We start from the raw sequence: 17949 nt of genomic DNA, 5'->3' as shown, positions 1-17949 counted from the left end.
AGGCAGGCGGGTGAGAGCGGGCGGTGACCACGTGCCTGACCCAGCAGCGCGGGAAGGAGGCGGCTGACAGCGCACGCTACACAGAGCGGCTGTGTGGAGAGCTAGTGCAACACGGAAGACAAAAACGAGAGGACAAATGCCCTCGAATTGCTTATTGCGAGTAGCATTCAGTAGAGATACTCATGTTTTTTCCACAGGGAGGAGAGTGTCACAGTAGCTGGAAGGGCAGCTGGTCAAAATGAAGTGGCATAATGCTGCTGAGCCTAAGCTTTGTGTAGAACGAGTAATTTTTAAAAGGGTCTGCCTGATAATTTATTGAAAAACAGTTTCTGTGATGTGTGAAGGCAACCTCCAGAAGGCAGGGTGGTCGCCTGGAGTAGCTGCATGGGGAACTTTTGTTTTTGTTACGCTGCCGTGTTGCACGGTGCAGTGGATTCTGGTCCTGGCAGGAAGGAACAGGCAATCGAAGTAATTTGAAGTTCTTATAGTCTTGTATGTTCTCATGCTCATGACAGCAGCACCAGCAAGACTTTAAATAGCCAGCACTGTCATAGTTGCAATTTTTTTTTTTTCAAATTATAAATTTACAAGTTGCAAATGTGTGAAATGGCCCCGATTCTAGTGCTGGAAAACGTTACGGGATCAAACACAGCAGGAGGGGCCCCGAGTTTAAAGCATGCTGTAAGGGCTTATTAATTTTTAATTAATATTAGCTTGTAGCTTCAAAAAGTTGAATGTAGGTGTTGGTATAATGTAGGTAGTTAACAGCGAGAATTGCTAACCTGTGGTAAAAATACTCTGGCTTAGCCTCTAATGTAAGGACCCAGTAATTCCTCTGTGTGTTAGTGTACAAAGCTAATTAAGAGATTTCCCATTTACCATCTTTTATCTAAGATGGGTATATTAAATTGCATTAATCTTTCTTCAGAGAGAATACAAGCTATTGTTTTTGTCACTTGTATGTTCTTCGTGATTTGTCAATGTTGCTGTTTCTTTTATAGTCAAATGAAAGAAAACTCTACACAGTACTCCCAAGCGTGAGATTAGCGGAGCTGGTGTAAAGAGGAATTATAACCTTTCTGCCTTTAAAAGTCAAACCTGGTGTGTACATGACTTGTGTGTACAACATTTGCTTCTCTTGAAGTGGTGCAAACCCCTGTGCCACACGTGCATTGCCAGGGATGAAATATGGCTTTTTATTTTTTCTGTCTAATCTCTGTTACTTGTTACATTTTTACACGCATCCTTCACTTTGCAGCCCTTCCAAATGCCTAGTATTTTTCTGCTTATTTCCCACCTTTTCTCAGCAATCTGGTTGGTGAATAGGTAACTGTGTCCTGTTTCTGCTCTCACAGGATGAAACTCTGAATACTAGGGAGCTGCACTTGCAAAAGCGACCAAAATGAATAGGTACAGTAATCATTAACAGGATGGGTTGCTCAGAAGCTGGAAAATAGATTTGTGTGTGTGAACTTCCTGTGAAAAGAGACAAAATAGACTGAAGAGATCTAATGCTTTTGAATGTTTTAGTTTAAATAGTGCCTGTTTCCATGAAATCTATACAAAACTGTAAAATACTCTCCATTACCAACATGTGTTGTGTTTGAAAGAAGTAAATAGTGAATTACAATCTTAGAAGTCTTAGAAGTATGTATACCACAAAGGGAAGAAGAGTTAATCATAATAGAAAAAGGGAATTTGCCCATATAATTGAAATAGTTGTCAATTAAATAATGATATGAATGGGAGAAATGGTGAATAATGTGGTGGACTCTAATGTATTTTGAAAGAAGGTGCATCTCTCTCTCTTAGGAAAGTTTTATTCCAGATCTAGTCCAGTCTGGTTCTCCAGAGTCCTGTCTTGTAAAACCAGAGGTAAGACTTCCGTGGCTCTTTGAGCTGGTCTGGCCAGGGGGTCTTGTAGTCTTCCTGCCCTGAGCCAGCACTGACTTCATGTTAACGGGCAGTGAGTTGTTTTGGGGAAATTCACAGGCTGAAAACTACACTTGCTTGCAGCGGTAGTTGGTGCCTGGCTGGACGAGCCCCAGGACTCATCTGTTACCCCAGCAGTGCAGGCTGGAGAGGTAGCTGCGGGGCAGAAAGGGATGGGTTTCTGTAGGGCATGAAGTGGGGGAGCAGAGCTTGGGCAGCCCCAAGAGAGACTGAGGATGGGATACAGGCTGGAAGCACAGAATGGATGTGTAGGTGTAGGACAGCCCCTCACAGCATCACTCTGTGTTCATAGCATGTTTCTAACTTAACATTAATGTCCTGCTCTGTGTTTGCTGCTGAAAGTCCTGGTACTTAATAGCATCATTTCAGTCCATTTAATGGTATCTTGACAGAAAAAAATGATGATATGGAAGACACCAAATAAAAGAAGATGAGTAGAAGGCTGCTGTTTGGGAGGAAGATAGTAAGATACATTTAAAAGAAGCCTTTATTAAGCTTTGCTTTGGCATAATTATGTCTGCACAAAAGAAAAAAATAGCATCCAACAGGCCAAAGATGCTACCAGAGGTCAGAATGTAAAGTTGCATAGGCCCAAATGGATCTCTTAAAAGTAATCAAGCAGTTTGGAAAAGAGAGGAGTTTTCTGCGTAAACTTTGCACGTACATGAACTGCTCTGCTCCAGAGCTGTTTATCTCAATGCTTTGCATAGGTGTGAGTCTGCATTTTTGTCTTTTTTGCAAAGTTAGATTCATGTAATTTGAAATCAGCCTGACCTCTGGTAGTGTCTGGAAAAAATCTCGCTATATCATCTGGCCCTACTGGTCTGTACTTACTGTAGTTCTTTCACTAGCTTATTATCCTTCAAACTCCTAAGCAGTTTTTCATTTAACTACACACAATTCTTAATGCTTATTTTAAAATGCCAAGAGTTTCTGTTTCTATTGTAGTCCTCATGCTTGCTTATCCTTCCTTTACAATAGTTTTCAATTTCCTCTTTCTTGTTATAAACTACTAAATCCTGTATTACTTTTAAGTCTTTCAAAGTAATTTTCTTTCACTCGCATTGTTTTTAGACTAATATTTATTTTCTGAAAGCTGTATGCTCTGCCTTGCTTCTCCCCACTTAACATATGAACTTGCTGACTGATGTCAGCTGGAACTGTCAAAGTGGTCAGTCTTGAGGGTATCAAATTCTCACAGCTTTTATTGGTAGGGGGGAACAGGCCACGTGAATGTTTCTGCTAATGGAAGCTCTGCAGCGTGATTTCAGGCTACCTGCTCTGTTAGACCTGACTGAAACAGGCTGGCTGGTTGAGGTGCGGCTCTGATGTTGCTCTTTGGCAAGCCGTTGGGGAGCGCGACTGGATTTTACACCAGTGCCTCAAGTGCTCTGGGCTGCAAGTCTAGAGTTTGCAGTGCAGTGAAGCTACACAGGATGCCTGTGTCAGTGATTCACACCTGATCTTGAAGTGCCTCAGCTGAATGAGTCTTAAAATTGAGCTCTGTAAAGCTGTAATTTTCATGGAGCAGCCTTCAAGTCATATTAATCAGTGAAATTTTGATTAGAAGCTGGTGTATATGCTGGTCTACACGTGATTCCAGGGCTTGACAGCAGTAAGTTTGTTGAAGTTTAGTGTCTGTTGGCATATTCTGTAAATAGATCTTTCTTTTTAAGCGGGAAAAATCCAGAAGGAGAATATATTTATAATTTTCACTTGCATCTTACTGGAGCTCCATCCTGAAAAGTTAACAATTTTCAGTTTAGAGTTGTTTTGTGTGTTTATGGGGGTTTCTTTTCTTTTTTTTTTTTTTTTTTTAAGGAGAAAAGACTGAGGGTTGTGCTGGTTTTTTTTCCCAGCACCTTTTCTTAAAGATAATGCAACAGGATGTCTGGGTGAAATGTGATATTGTTGGGTTTTGGCATTGCAGGAGAGCTTGAAGTAGATCCAACATACCATCTTATGCTTTCCCTTCTGCACCGAATGTCAGGAGTGGTTCATGTTGTTGACAGCTATGTCAGCATGTGAAGCTGAATGAAAGACAGCAACTAAACAAAAAGCTAATAAAAGAAGAAGCAAGAAAGTGGAAACTGAACACTTTGTTAGTAAACTTCATTGCTGTCACTAGTAGGAGGGTCAAATAGTGGAGCCTGTCCTTATCTGTTACCACAAACACTTTCTTTTTGGCAATGTTCAGGTGAAAGAGGGCTGTTTGTACATCTCTGTGCATTTTGTGACTATGAGACACAAGCAGTTTACCCAGGAAACACACACAGGAGATTTATATAGAGGCAGGCACAGAAAAGTCACTTTTATTTGTCTCCTTTTGTGTAATTATTTACCTTACTTGAAGCTTATGCTTCCGAAAAATATAAAGTATGGTCTCACTTGTACCCATTGAAAATGTTAAATACGTGGTTTGTCTGCCAGGCAATGTGAGACTTCATGTTTGTTGTTGTTTGATGAGTCTTCTGCAATGGAAGAGCCACCTCAGTTGGTTTAGTTGTTACCACAGTATGTACCCTGTGATAAACTAACCAGCGACTCCAGTACAGGCTGTTCAAGGAATATTTATTCTATTTTGAGACTTGCTTAGTCATCCCTGGTTTTGCTTCTAACGGATTATGGGCATTACTCCATGTTCTTTTCCAGTAAAGCTGATGAAGAAATTAATTAAAAGGCCAGTTTGTGGTACTGGAGGATGAGAGTTCTGGAGTGCTCTGTTACTGCTCAAGTGTGTTGTGTACTGCTAGCCAAAATCAGAGAATACGTTCCTCATTTTATTGTGTTGGTAAATCTAACAGTTTACATCACGCAGGTATGGAGTAGCTGGTAAATATGGGGCAAGCGTACATGTAAGAGGATTTTTATTAGTAGGGAATATGATACAGCCCTTCTGTGTCCTGAAGACAACATTCATCTGTAAATATTTCTTCACTGTTGTAAATAGAAAATTTTAGTAAACCTTTAATTTGGTTTTTCTAATTGCTAAATCTGCTTATTTGTTTTCACTTGTGATTTGATGTGGTCTGTTGTTGGTGGGTCGGGTATGGCAGCTGCGTAAAACACATCAGTATCCTCAATTATTAGTATGTTTTGTGTTGATTTTTTAGGTGGCCTGGTGATGTGTAAATCTAGTACATTTTGTGTATAACTGAATTGTTACATAAAGGAAAGTATTTTCTCTTACCAGAAGTAAAATGCTTTTTGTGGGGACTTTTCATGCCAGGACTCCAATTTTGAAGACTTACTTTGTTGCTTGGCTTAAAGGAAGATGATGTCATTAATGAATTCTGAGCATCCTTCAGGAGGCTGGTGACCCTTCTATCATTGGTGAATGCTGTCATGGACAACTTCAAAGGGTAAAGACGTTATTTTTGTGATTCAGCTTCAGGCTAGTGCTCTGATACAGGAAGCAGTGGGTTAAGTTTTTGGTTTGGATTAACTGCCCCAAACTCTTTCTTTTTACTCTTAAAACCATCACAAAGTGTGGGAACAAATTAGAGGAAACAATTCACTGGAGTAGCTGTCCAACTTTCTGTATGGGCTGTCTTTGAAGGATGTATTTACTCTACAGTTTATAATATACTGTAGGTATACTTGAGCTAGTTTTAAATGAGCTAATTTGGTCTGGGAGAAGTTTTACTGAAAAATATAAGCAATGAAGTAGCTTCGGTTTTGTTGAGTTGTGTAGTGCTGCAGCCCGACTAGGTACTCGAGTACTTTGTTTAAAAGTCAGTTTTAGTTTAAGTATTTCAAAACTATACTACTGCTAATTTTTTCTGTACCTTCAGATACTCTTCTACAGTTGCTTACTGCAAGGGCCAGATCTCATTTCATACTTGATTTCATTTCCATAAGTCAGTGAAAGATTTTTTTTCTCTTAATAAATCCCTGAAAATAATGCTTAATTTAACCATTAGTTGTTTTGTTGCTCGAGGGCTAGTTTTGGTTAATGTTCCTTCATAATCTGTTTTTAAACACAGTAAATGGAAAGCCACACTTGTTAGCCACCAACGAAATAATTGTCTTAACATAAAATGCAATAGGTCATTGTTTCAGTTGTAGTACTTTATTTAAGAGGGTATTGAGAAGACTACGGCTTTCTTTCTAAGCATGTTTTATCTGCTCACTATGTTTATTCATTCTGTTTTATCAGCTCTTTTCCAAAACACCACAAGGAGTTAATGCACCTCATTACGGACTCCTGACCTTCCACATCTTCCTAAATACTATCTCGATGCCACCAGTGTTTCCCATGTTAACAGTCCTGAGCATGTTCTACTACATGTGCCTTCGGCGCCGAGCTAGGACAGCCACGCGGGGGGAGATGAACAGCCGCAGGGCCATCGAGGCCAACACCCGAGCCTTACCCGTCAACGTCGAAATAGTTCAGTATGCCAAAGAAGTGCTGGATTTCAGCTCTCACTATGGTAGTGAGAACAGCATGTCATACACCATGTGGAATTTAGCAGGTATCCCCAACGTGTACCCTAGTTCTGGTGACTTTACCCAGACTGCCGTCTTCCGAACTTACGGGACCTGGTGGGATCGTTGCCCCAGCGCCCGGCTGCCGTTCAGGAGGACACCGACCACTTTCTGTAGCCAGGACTACGTGGAACTCGCTTTTGAAGAACCAGTTTATCCCACTGCAGTGCACATCCTGGAAACGTATCATCCTGGAGCTGTGGTCAGGATTTTGGCATGCTCTGCAAATCCTTACTCACAAAATCCACCAGTTGAAGTAAGGTAATTTATTTTTTTTTTTCCTCTTTATTCAATATGTTAAATGTTACAAATAGTGCTGTTTCCCAAACTTTACTTCCTAGTATTGCTCTGTTTTGTATCTGACCCACTAATGTTTTGTGAATTTGTGCGCTTTTTTAGAACTGTGGTGACATGTTTTTTATTGCAACTTCAGAGATGTGGATTTTCTGGTAGGAATTAATGCAGGTCCTAATATCCAATTTAGTTTCTGTGATGATAGTTTTTGTACTGGAATTTTTATGAGCAATAATTATGTATGTACAAAAATCACTTTTGAAATGGCAGTTCTGAGTTCTTGTCTTTCTCCAAAAAGAAAAGCAGATTGTGTAGTAGAGGCTGAGGATTCATGTTGCGGTGTTGTCCAGCTTCAAGGAGCCGTAAACTTTCTTCTCTGTTTTTGTGTTAAATTGTATGTGTAGTACAGTCAGGCACTATAACAATTCTTGTGGAAATGAGGCCAAAACCAGGCACAAAACAGTTGGACAAAAGGTGATGTTTTATCTTTGTCTGATCTTAGTTTTTGGTCTGATGAGAGGGTGTGAGCTGCACTTCACGTTTGCTTCACAGACTAGAAGAAGGTGACTTGATCCTGTTGGTGTTCCTCAGAGTAGGAATTCCTGATGAAATTCTGGTTGCACGGGAAGGAGGATGGGCATGTGGGAAATGGTGAGATAATGAAGAAATACATTGCGTGTGGGGTGTGAAGCTCTTAGTGAGGAGATGAAGAAATAGAAATGGAAGGAGGAGGGGAACAGATAAGAGCACACAGTGGGGAAAAACTTTGGGAAAAGCTATCAGAATATGCAACAAAAGTATTCTGTATAGGTAAAGCTGTGAAATGATACCAAACCCATAAAGGAAAGGAGAACTGATAGAAGAAATACTTAACAAAATGTATCCTGTAGCAAATAATGTGCCAACAAATACTGTGTTGCTTTAAAATGCACACTTTGGTGGTATAAGCAGTGTTAGCTTGGGTGCTGGGTGTTTTTTCCCTGACCTGTCTTTTACAGTTACAGTTAAAAAGCAGACTTCTAATTCTTAGTACCCTGTGCTTCTTAATACTAGAACATCAATGTTTATTCAAAACATCTAGAAATCACCTAGTGCAGTTGTTTGTTTTACAGCTTTCTAATGGGTATACACTGTATAGCTCTAAAGTAAACATCTGAATTCAATGAATCTGAATAGGTCAAATTAATAATAATAGGCCACCTGGCTTCAGAAGTGGGAGAGATTTTGGCACTGTAATACAGAACTTATTTTTAGGGTGATGTGTGGTAAAGGCAGTTTTTAACACTTCTGAACTTAGAATGTAATGTGAAATTACTTTTGGTCAATTACTCTGAACTTTCATTTAACTTTTTTTATTTTATGATGCAGAAATAATCTCTTTGTAAATCTGTGCTACATCATAAAATAAAGAAGTAAAATCTGCAACTGATAATATAGCATTAGAGTAATAGATAGTGTGCTGCAGGGCAATACAAGGATATAACACTGAGTAGTAAGCTAATGCTATTTTATAAAATGTCTGTTTAGGTTTTGGTTCATAAAATGATACACTTTTTTTAGTTTTGTGTAAAGACCAAGAAGTGTTGAAGGAAAGCTCAATAAATTAGAATGAAGGAGATATTTAGGAAGGTGCATTAAAAAAAAAGGAAAACTGTTCAGAGAACTAAAAGAAGATGGAAGTGAAAATCCTAATATAAAACTTTTTGGAATGTGCTTTATGACTCCTCTTGGGATGTGGTCAGAGTGAGAGCTCAGGCTTTCCTTTTTTCATAAAAAAGATGAAGTTTCTGTAGGACCTTGATTTTTAGTCTGTAGGCAAGAGTATCTGCTATTCTGCCTGCCTAGGCTAACAACATTTTTGGTTAGGAGACAGTTCTTCTGATCTCTCAAGGAGCCTCAGAACAGTTGTCCATGCTGCATCTTCAGTACTTGACAGTCTTGATGCTAGAGAAGTGTTTGAGGGACTTTTTTTTTTTTTTTTTTTTGGCTTATACATTCTCAGCAGGACTTGTCTGTTCAGAGCTGCACATTTGGTTTTTCTCCTTTCCTCCAAAGGAGAGAAACATGTCTTATGCACAGTGTCCTGAAGGCGAGGTGAAGGAACTCTTTCTCTACGTGAGATACTCAGTGTTTTTTCTCTGTTCATTTTCTCACCTTCATGAGGGGAATATGAGGAGCTGCAAGAATGCAGTCTCTTTTCTGCTCCAGTTTTTGGTCCCTTGTTTTCCATTCTAAAAATTCTCTGAGATGTCAGCTAAGCATTATTTCTTTGAAAATGGAATGCTGCTGATAATCTCTGATGATTATGTTTAGCTGATGTTTTGCACATGGAGAACTGCCATGCTATTTCCTGCTGTTAAAAAAGGCCATGTCCAAGTTAGCTGAAGGGCACTTACACCTTTGTTTTCCTCTTCTGACTATTTTAATATTCAATTTTAAATCACCTTATTACCTAAAAAACTAAGTGCTGCTTTGTTTTATCTGCCGACTCTGTATCTGTTTCTTTCTGAACAGCAGTGCAGAAAGGGCAAGTCATTAGAAAGGTTCCTGTTCACCAATTCTTAACTTTGGTATAAAGCAAAGGGCGAATTAATGGTGGAGTCAAAACTGTGGAGAGGAAAAAGTCTGTTGAGACTTGTTTAAATGTTATGCTTAGTGGATTATACTACTACAGCTGAGTAATCTTTTTTTTTTTATCTCTTTGTGTAACATTTAAAACATCAGCTCTTCCAAGACTTTGGTGTGTTCAAAAGTTTCTAACCTACAAAAGGTTCTGTAAGGACGTGGTGTACAGCAGTTCTTGCTCAAGAGACTTTATATCTTCTTGTAGGAAAAATAGCCCTCATAGTTGGCCAGCATGTTGCTCTGTTGCACACTTTTATGCTTCAGTTGCAAGGAAGAACAAGTTATGCAGATGTTCAGGAAGAGGTGTTTAGTCATGCTTCCCTGTTGCCAGTGCATTAAATATTGCTATCAGTTGCAGCTTTGTATGACACTGAGTCAGATCAGCTTTATTCAGAGCCTTTTTAGAGGTGGGATCAGCTCCTCATGAAATCAGAATAAGCATTTAGTTTTCAGAACGGAATGTAATTGTTCCTAAATAATTCTGATGCTTAAAACACGACAGATAATTTGAAGCGTTTTCATTATGGTTTAACCAGCCTCTAGCAATTTCATGATTCTCTATCCTCTGCTTATTTTGCTGCTTTAAACACAGAAGATCACTCTCTGCTGCATAAAATAGATGTAAAAAAATGTGTCAGAGAACTGCTGTCTTTCCACATAGAGTCCTTTTGTGATTTTCATTAGTGCACTTACGCCTTGACTGGTGAGAGGCGTTTGGTAATTTCTTAAACTGTACTAACATATGTGAGTATCCATCTACAAATTGGTTACATGAATTATTTTGAGTGCAGAAAATCCAAGCAAAAATCAATAATCTGACATTAAGGGAATATTATAGCATGTACAGTCTCAGTTCTTATGGGGTGAAGAAATCCCTCCCTTTTTGATACTGTGTTGTACTGTGATTTTTGTACTAGTGTAGCCTTGAGGTTTTGTACTGTAGTGCACATTCTGTGTACTTGGGGTTTGGTGACAACGATGAGTCCCTCTGCAGCCGGTGGAAGGGGCAGAGCTCCACACAGGCCTGATGGGAACACTGCACCTGATAGTGGTGTGAGCTGAACCCAGCCAAGAGAATTTTCTCTGTTTCTCATAGTGTATTAGACAGATGGATAAGATATAGTTAGCTTCTTTGACGAGGAAAATGTTTTCGTGCCTGTTTCTTTTTCCTCCTCGTTTGCCCAGAGTCTTACTCTCAGCCATTCCTACTGTCTTCTTTGGTGTCAGCCCTTTTGAAACATTTGAATACTCCTAATAGTTAGCTGCTGTCAGACTGAAAGAGTTTGTGTGTGTTTAAATAGGAGCTTTCAAGTTAGAAATAAGTTTTTTGGAAGTTTGTGAACTTTTTCCTTTTACAAAAATAACTTGGCTTTTAAAATTTGGAATATAAAAGAGAAAACTGGTCCCTGCTCTGCTTCTGTTGTGTGTGTTTTGTTTTGTTTTTTTTTTTTAAACTTAATTTGACAGTTTCTCTTGTGTACATTATAGTGACGCCACATAGTCGTGCTTTTATGAAAGCTCAAAACCAGAGATTCCTAACTAGCCTGGGATGTGTGGCAGTGCTTGAGGTTATGTTTCATAGCATGTGTTTTTACCACAATGAGATGATTGCTTCTATAATCAATTGGAGATTGTTTTGTGATTATTTTTTTCTTGTTTTCCACAGACAAAGTGCAACACTGATTAGGTTGTTTTTCACAGGTGAGATACCGTCATTGTTTGAGTCGCTGGGAGCAGTTCCATTTTGCCTTGTGTGTTCCCAACATTCATTTCTATGTAATTTAATTTCTTTTATGTCATTTAGAATTTTGCTAGATGCTCTTTTGAGCAAAATTCCAAGTTTGATTTGTAGATGAACAACTTGGCTCAGTATTTCCTAGCTTAGCTGTGTTTGCTGCATGTGAGTTTCCTTGCTCTTTCTGAAGGTCTTGGAGCCTGTAGAGGTAGAAGCTGCTGCAACCAGAGGAGCAGGCTAAGGAAGATGCACAAAGTAAAAGGCTGCCTCTCTTTCCATTAGGATGCTCATTGTATTTAGGCAGTACAGCACAAATCCAGATGACAATGTAGCAGATTTGTTTGCTGGCATCCAAGATATGGATTAAAATGTTTGATTAAAAAAAAAAAAAAATAATCCCCCCTTCTGACAAAGGAAGTGAAAACAGGAAGGCAGTGTACTGGATGTGAAATATCGTGAGTCTCTTGCTTGTAGAGTGATGTTCAGATGGTTCTTTTGCTCTACCTTTTGTTCCTTGTGAATCTCAGATGAAGGCACCCAAAACACTGCTGATACCATCAACACATTAGAGTGCGATAAGAGACCTTCAGGGCTGTATCTCACCTATGTATAACACAACTCAAGTTCTAGCTGTTTGCATCCGTACTTATAACTTGTTTTGACATCTTCAGGGGAGCAGCTTTTTCTTGTCCAGATGACTGTCGCAGAAGAATGAATTCTGGTCTCATGAGGGGACAGTCATTTTTGAGAAACCCATAAAAAGCTTGTGTGGACAGGGCAGTTGTTTGAAATATCTTTTGCTGTTTTGAATGCCCTGAGCATTCTTGGTGTCCTGTCTACTCTCTCTGGTATTTCAGAATTGAACTCTCAAAGTAGAAATGAAAATGTGCTGCATATTCACCCATACTAATTAGACTGCTGTGAACTCTGCTTATCAGCTTGATCTGAATGGTTCTAAAAATGTTCTCATGAGTGGTTTTCCCTTCCTTTTGTATTTACAAACTCACAGCTGTGGCCAGGGCTGAACTTTCCAGGTTACGTTGAACCTGGTGTGCTGAAGCATCCTTGGCATGTTAGCAGGCAGGAGACCTTACCTGTAGCCTACAGATTATTTACAGAGCGCTTGCTTGGATAAGAGCAGATGGGATGTATTATAATCACATAGGATGGTTATAATTGTTGCAGAAGTTACAATTTCAGCAAAGGCATGGTCATATTATTCTCTGAATTTCCTTATGTTCTCCTTACTGGTCTATATGAAACTTTCCGTTCTTCTGGCTTTTAACACAGCTGTTAAGTTTCTTGGGGCAGGACATTTATTTTTTGGGGGGGCTTGAATCACATGCAGTGCTTTATTTATAATGCAAGAAATCTCAGAAGATAGCAGATGAAGTTTAATCTTATCTTGCTGGAGAGAAACCCGGTTACTTTTTCTAGGGGCTACTTTTCCAAAGAGTCTTTCTTATTACATGTTTTCTTCAGAAATAACCAGATCTACTCAGGCATCATCTTAGCCATTAAAGAGCTTTCCAACAGCATTAGGTCAATAAAAAATTAAACAAGCCTTAAATATGTGCTCTTATTTGACACAAAACTTTCAAGGATGTTTCTCAGCCTAAAAGTCACTAGGCTGTATTTTCCTTTGTGGAGAGGAAAGGAGAATGAGATTTTTTTAAAAAAAAAAAAAAAATAAAATTTTAAAACATGGTATGTCTGTTTCTATCATGAATTTGAGCAGAATGAGTTCCTGGCTAGCTTCGTGAGGTAGAGAGAAATCTACTCGGAAAACTGAGTGCAATAAAACTGTATGGAAAAACTTCACATAAAGTCCTCATTTTCTTCAATCACTAGAGAAAATGTTGCAGGTGTTACTGCCTCTCATACAGGCTCTGCATGCCCATGTAAAGGCCGAGGCTTTCTATCCCATTGCTGCTGAAAGCCTTCTTATCAAAGCACTCTCATTGGAACATCCTTGGTCAGTTATTACTGTGTATCTGCAAGATTTGGGGACAAACAGTGGCCTACCATCAGTCATTTGACCCTGTTTAATTTTTTGAGAGCTACCTAATTAACTCAAAAGAGGGAGCAGAGGGGAGGGAGGGTCAGAAAGGAAAATTCCTTTGACTTCTTTACAGGTGTTTGTTTGAATTTGGTTTCTCTTTGTTTTGGTTTAAAATACTTTATCAAGCACCTTATGCTTGGAACAAATTCAGGCAACCTTATTAGCAAAGCTGACTTTGGTACACACACTGGAACCAGGACTGACTGTCAAAATGCCCTTCTTTTGAAGAGCCTTGAAATGAATGCCCATAGCAAAAGTTGCTCCAGAACAGGAGAAATGTTCTTCCTGAGGCCTCGTAGAAATCCATTTCCAACTGTGGAGTCTTCACTCCCATTCAGATTATATGTAGCCCATTCAAATGTCAAAAAGTGCTCATCCTAGATGAAGAGACCACTTGCAGTTGCAGTAGTGGCCTAATAGACTTGCAATTTTGCAGCTAAACCAACAGCTTGCTCCTTTTAAATTTAGATTGGTGGGCTGTTGATGACAAGAAAGCGATACCACAAGGGCAGTGGAAAGTAGTCACCAGTCTCATTGTTCATTAGCAGTGGGGATGTAATGTGGAGTTTCACAAGACTGTAAAGTCATGTTGCAAGTCTTTCATTTCTCTAGTTTATTACGAAGACTGGAAACTGGAGACACTGCTTGCTGACAGGGGGTTATTGCTCTGCAATTTGATGAACCTAGATCTCCAGATGCCTTATCTTGTTCCAGAGCTCTGCTGCTGCTAGATAATCCTCTCTTCAGGGCACCAAAAGAGAAGTCAATAACTGAGACACATTCTGTTAAAAGTTGATGGTCCAGTGTGTGCTAAATTAGTGAAAAAATAGCCTTGAGTTTCCCTGAGGATCATTTGAGTGGGTATATGAAAGTGTCTAAGCAAAATGTCAGATGGTGATCTGGATGTGTTTCAAGAAAGGTCATGTGCATTGCCAACATTAAGTATTTGCTTAGGGAATCGACCTGTGTGAGAGGGTGTGACAGAGGGACTACGTCTGTTACTTTTTGCCATGATTTGACATTTATTTGCTAAATGAATGAAATCTTCTCTTAGTAATGAGTCCCTCTTAAAAAACCTGTTAACCTTAGGGTAGAATTTTCTGCTCTTATACATTGGTACTTTCTGATGTGCCATGTATTCACCAATCCTGCATGTATGTTTGTAGTTCATGACTTCTTTTTTTTTTCCCCCTTGGAGAGAAGACTTCTGCAGGCCTCCCATTCTACTGTAAGGTATTTTTGGAGAGTGGCATGATATGGGATAGGAAAGTTTACTTGTGCTTACCTGAAAATGTCCATTGTGAAATGGATGTTTCAGCCAATACAGGTTAATTTTCCTATCCTTGAAATAGTAGCAAATATCAAGCTTCTAAGCCTTATTTATACTGTATGCTGTGTTTTAATCAAAGTCCTTATGTGTGTTTTAATTCCTGTCATGATGGACAAAGTTTAAGCATTTAGTTCTGGACAATAAGGTATTTGGTTTTGTTTGTTTTTAATTCTTTCTTTGTCCTGTCTGTTTGGCAGTATGTGTCAATATTGCATAATATTTGGTAAGTTCAGAGTTGAGGTATGTGGTAGGAAAAGCTGAGATGCTGAGGTACTGGGGAGCGGATACAGCATTTCTTTGAGACCCATGTGAGAGAACAAGTAGCCTGAGAGACGTTGCTGAAGCTGGGACTGGGGTGATCAGGAAGAGACGGAGTAGATTTGGAAATGTCTGGGTTATGCACATGGGATACAGAGATCCCTGTAAGCATCATGTCACATGGAGTAGCAGCAGTGGCTGCTGGAGGCGTCCTTCTTCAGGAATGAACTGAACCTGAGGAGGAAAGATGTGCACCAGTGACTGAAGGACCTCTGAAATCCATTCACTGAGTGAGGACCCATGAAGATAAAATGTTTCTATTTTCAGGCCTTTTGGAAAGTTTGGGAGCACTGAAGATGTCATGAATATGACTCGATCCTCCAGGTTACTCAATTAGCAGCAGGTTTGACTGTGAGAGTAAGGATGTATTTATGGGAGCTCTGTGCCTGCCCTGAACCTCCTCCTATCAGTGGACCAAAAAGGAGAAAAACTTTTCTGTTGAGTAGGGTTTTTTTCTGCAAAGGACCTGTGCAGATTCTATTTTCTCTGGTAATTTGACAGTGAATTATTTTTAAAAGGAACGGTTGCTTCCCTGGATGGATCAAATAAAGTTTATATTATTTTCTATCTAACAATTTGCAATTCTGGAATTTGAACTGATTTGATATAAGAGTCTGAGCTGTGGGATTTTTTCTTTTTTAATTTTTTTTTTTGTGAAAAGCTTTGGTGGGAAATGAGAGGTCAGCTGACTGTATATTTGAGTTACATGGTACACCTGTTCTCTGCATACTTAGAGCATCATTGTGAACATATCTGTAATCCCTTTGCTGCAACTACCTTACCTGTGGGATGTTAGAAAACCTCATGCATGGATAACAGTACTCTAACACAGGTGTGACTATTGACTATACAGCTTGTTTCGTCAGTTAGCAATGCAGAGAAAATATACTAAGGTTGTGAATTAGTGAGCTCTATTAAATTCATCCTTAGGGTGGTTACCAAACCTAGGGAGAACAGAATTTTCATTGCCTTTTCAACCATGTTTCCCACTTGTTAAATACTCCTGACAGAGAAGCACTCTTCCTGTGCTCAGGGATTGCTTTAGTAGCTTTGATGTTAACCCCCATACTGTCCTTGTATGCCATTTTTCTTTCACAGATGGGAAGTCCTATGGTCCGAGGCACCTACGAAGGTGAATGGTCCTCAGGCTCGGCAGTTCACACCTTGTATCAAACAGATAAACTTTCCCACCAACTTAATCCGACTGGAAGTGAACAGCTCTCTTTTGGACTACTACACTGAACTGGATGCAGTAGTACTACATGGTGTGAAAGAGAGACCTGTGCTTTCACTTAAGACTTCAATGATTGATATGAATGATATTGATGAAGATGAGGATGAAGAAAAGTGTGACTGTGGGATGGACACCCTTAATAACCAGTTCAGCATTGTTGCCCTCAGGGAATGGCCGACTAACGGATATTTTGATAAACTGCCTTATGAGGTAAGCAAGGCAGGTTTATGTTCAGTGTATTTGTCTTGATCATTAAGGGTGCAGAGGTGCTTTATAGGCTACTGGTCAAGATTGTTGGTTTTTTTTTTCCGTTAGTTCCTTGCATTCTTTTGTGAGTCTCCTGCAGTTATTGTATACTTATGCCCAAATTCTATAAGTCTCTCTACTCCCGTGAATGGATGTTAGCAAGCCTCTTTGCATCTATTTGCATAGTTACTGCATTTTTATTTCTCAAGAATCTCTCCATTCACACACAGTTTTTACACCAGTTATTCTAGCTTTGAATTTCTAGCTCTTGAACTTAAAAGCTTCTGGCAGTTTTCCTGTAGTTTTAGTCCTCATGCTTGATGAAGAAGATATAATGAAAGAGATGGGAAAAGACTGAATCAAGATCTGGGTGTGCAAATAGTGTGTAGTAGGCTAAACATTTCTTTGCCTATTTTCTTGTTGAAACCATGTTGGAGGAGGACCAGAGGAGGGCCACAAAAATAATCAAAGGGCTGGAGCACTTCTCCTTTGAGGAAAGGCTGAGGGATTTGGGGTGTTCAGCCTGGAGAAGAGTCCAGGGAGACCTTATTGTGGCCTTTCAGTACTTAACAGAGGCTTGTAAGAAAGATGAGGACAGTTTTTTTTTTTAGCAGGGCTTGTTGTTACAGGACAAGGGGTAATGGTTATAAACTAAAAGAAGGGAGATTTAGACCAGATACAAGGAAGAAATTTTTTATGATGAGGGTGGTGAAACACTAGAACAGGTTGCCCAAAGGTACCACCTCTACAGTCCAGAGGTGGTAGATGTCCCATCCCTGGAAACGTTGACAGTCGGATTGAATGGGGCACTGAGCAACTTGATCTGGTTGAAAATGTCCCTGGTAATTGCAGGGAGGATGGACTAGGTGACCTTTAAAGGTACCTTCCAGCCCAAACCAATGATCACTCTTACTAAACCCCAGAACTTTGTTGTTGAAACTGCCATAATATTTTCATATTATTATTACCTTCAATCCAGGTAAGTTTTGAATCAGGGTGCAGGTAAAAAGTGTTACAGCTAGACTTCTGGACACTGTTGTGTTTTGAAGTTTGATACTTTTTATTGTATCATTAGCAAAGAAGACAGTTCTGAAGAAACTACCTTCAGATTCCCTGGCAGTGTGGCAGTTGCAAGTGTGCTCAGAGTCAGCACAGATAAATATTTTCTTCCAGTAAGTTCCAGTATAATGAGATTGTGAAGTATTGCTGAATATTGTGTGCAGGCAAGGAAATCCTCAGTGGGGTTTAGCCATTGATGGCAGCTAGTAATCTAGTTAGAGGAGGAATTGGGAGATGAACCATTTGTCTCCACCTCTCCTGAAATAAACTGGGTTTGTACCTAGTAGGAAGGAGCCTTTGCTTACTGGTTAGACCTCTGGACTTGGGCCGAGACGTGGTTGCTTCTGCTCTTTAGTGGACTGCAGTCTGGTGAAAGAAGCAAGTGGTTGTGTGCTGTGGTAACTCGTCAAATGCTCAGAGTGCCTGTGGCTTAGATCAGACTTGCTTTTGAAAGCCAAGGGAGGATGGTGAGATGAGCTGTCACTGATTGCAGGGTGCTTTCAGGAACAGTGTTTTGGTTTTGGGTGACCATGTGCCCTAGTAACCTATACCAGGGCCTCTAAAGAAGAGAGAGAGAGGAAGAGCATGTAACAACTCTTACCTTC

The 17949-nt window shown here is 39.7% G+C and overlaps 1 protein-coding gene across 1 annotated transcript in view; it reads left to right on the top strand.

Moving 5' to 3' along the window:
- The first annotated feature begins 6193 nt into the window (after positions 1 to 6193).
- The window catches only part of FBXL4 (F-box and leucine-rich repeat protein 4), a 52146-nt gene continuing 40390 nt past the window's right edge, over positions 6194 to 17949 (top strand). Inside the window, exons 1-2 of the mRNA XM_008938235.1 lie at positions 6194 to 6702; positions 15904 to 16249. Of these exons, the coding sequence (XP_008936483.1) occupies positions 6194 to 6702; positions 15904 to 16249 (855 nt within the window). The remainder of the gene's footprint in view (positions 6703 to 15903; positions 16250 to 17949) is intronic.

Source organism: Merops nubicus, unplaced genomic scaffold, assembly GCF_000691845.1.
Source record: "Merops nubicus isolate BGI_N331 unplaced genomic scaffold, ASM69184v1 scaffold6844, whole genome shotgun sequence".
Taxonomy (NCBI): domain Eukaryota; kingdom Metazoa; phylum Chordata; class Aves; order Coraciiformes; family Meropidae; genus Merops; species Merops nubicus.
This window is presented reverse-complemented; position numbering and strand designations above follow the sequence as displayed.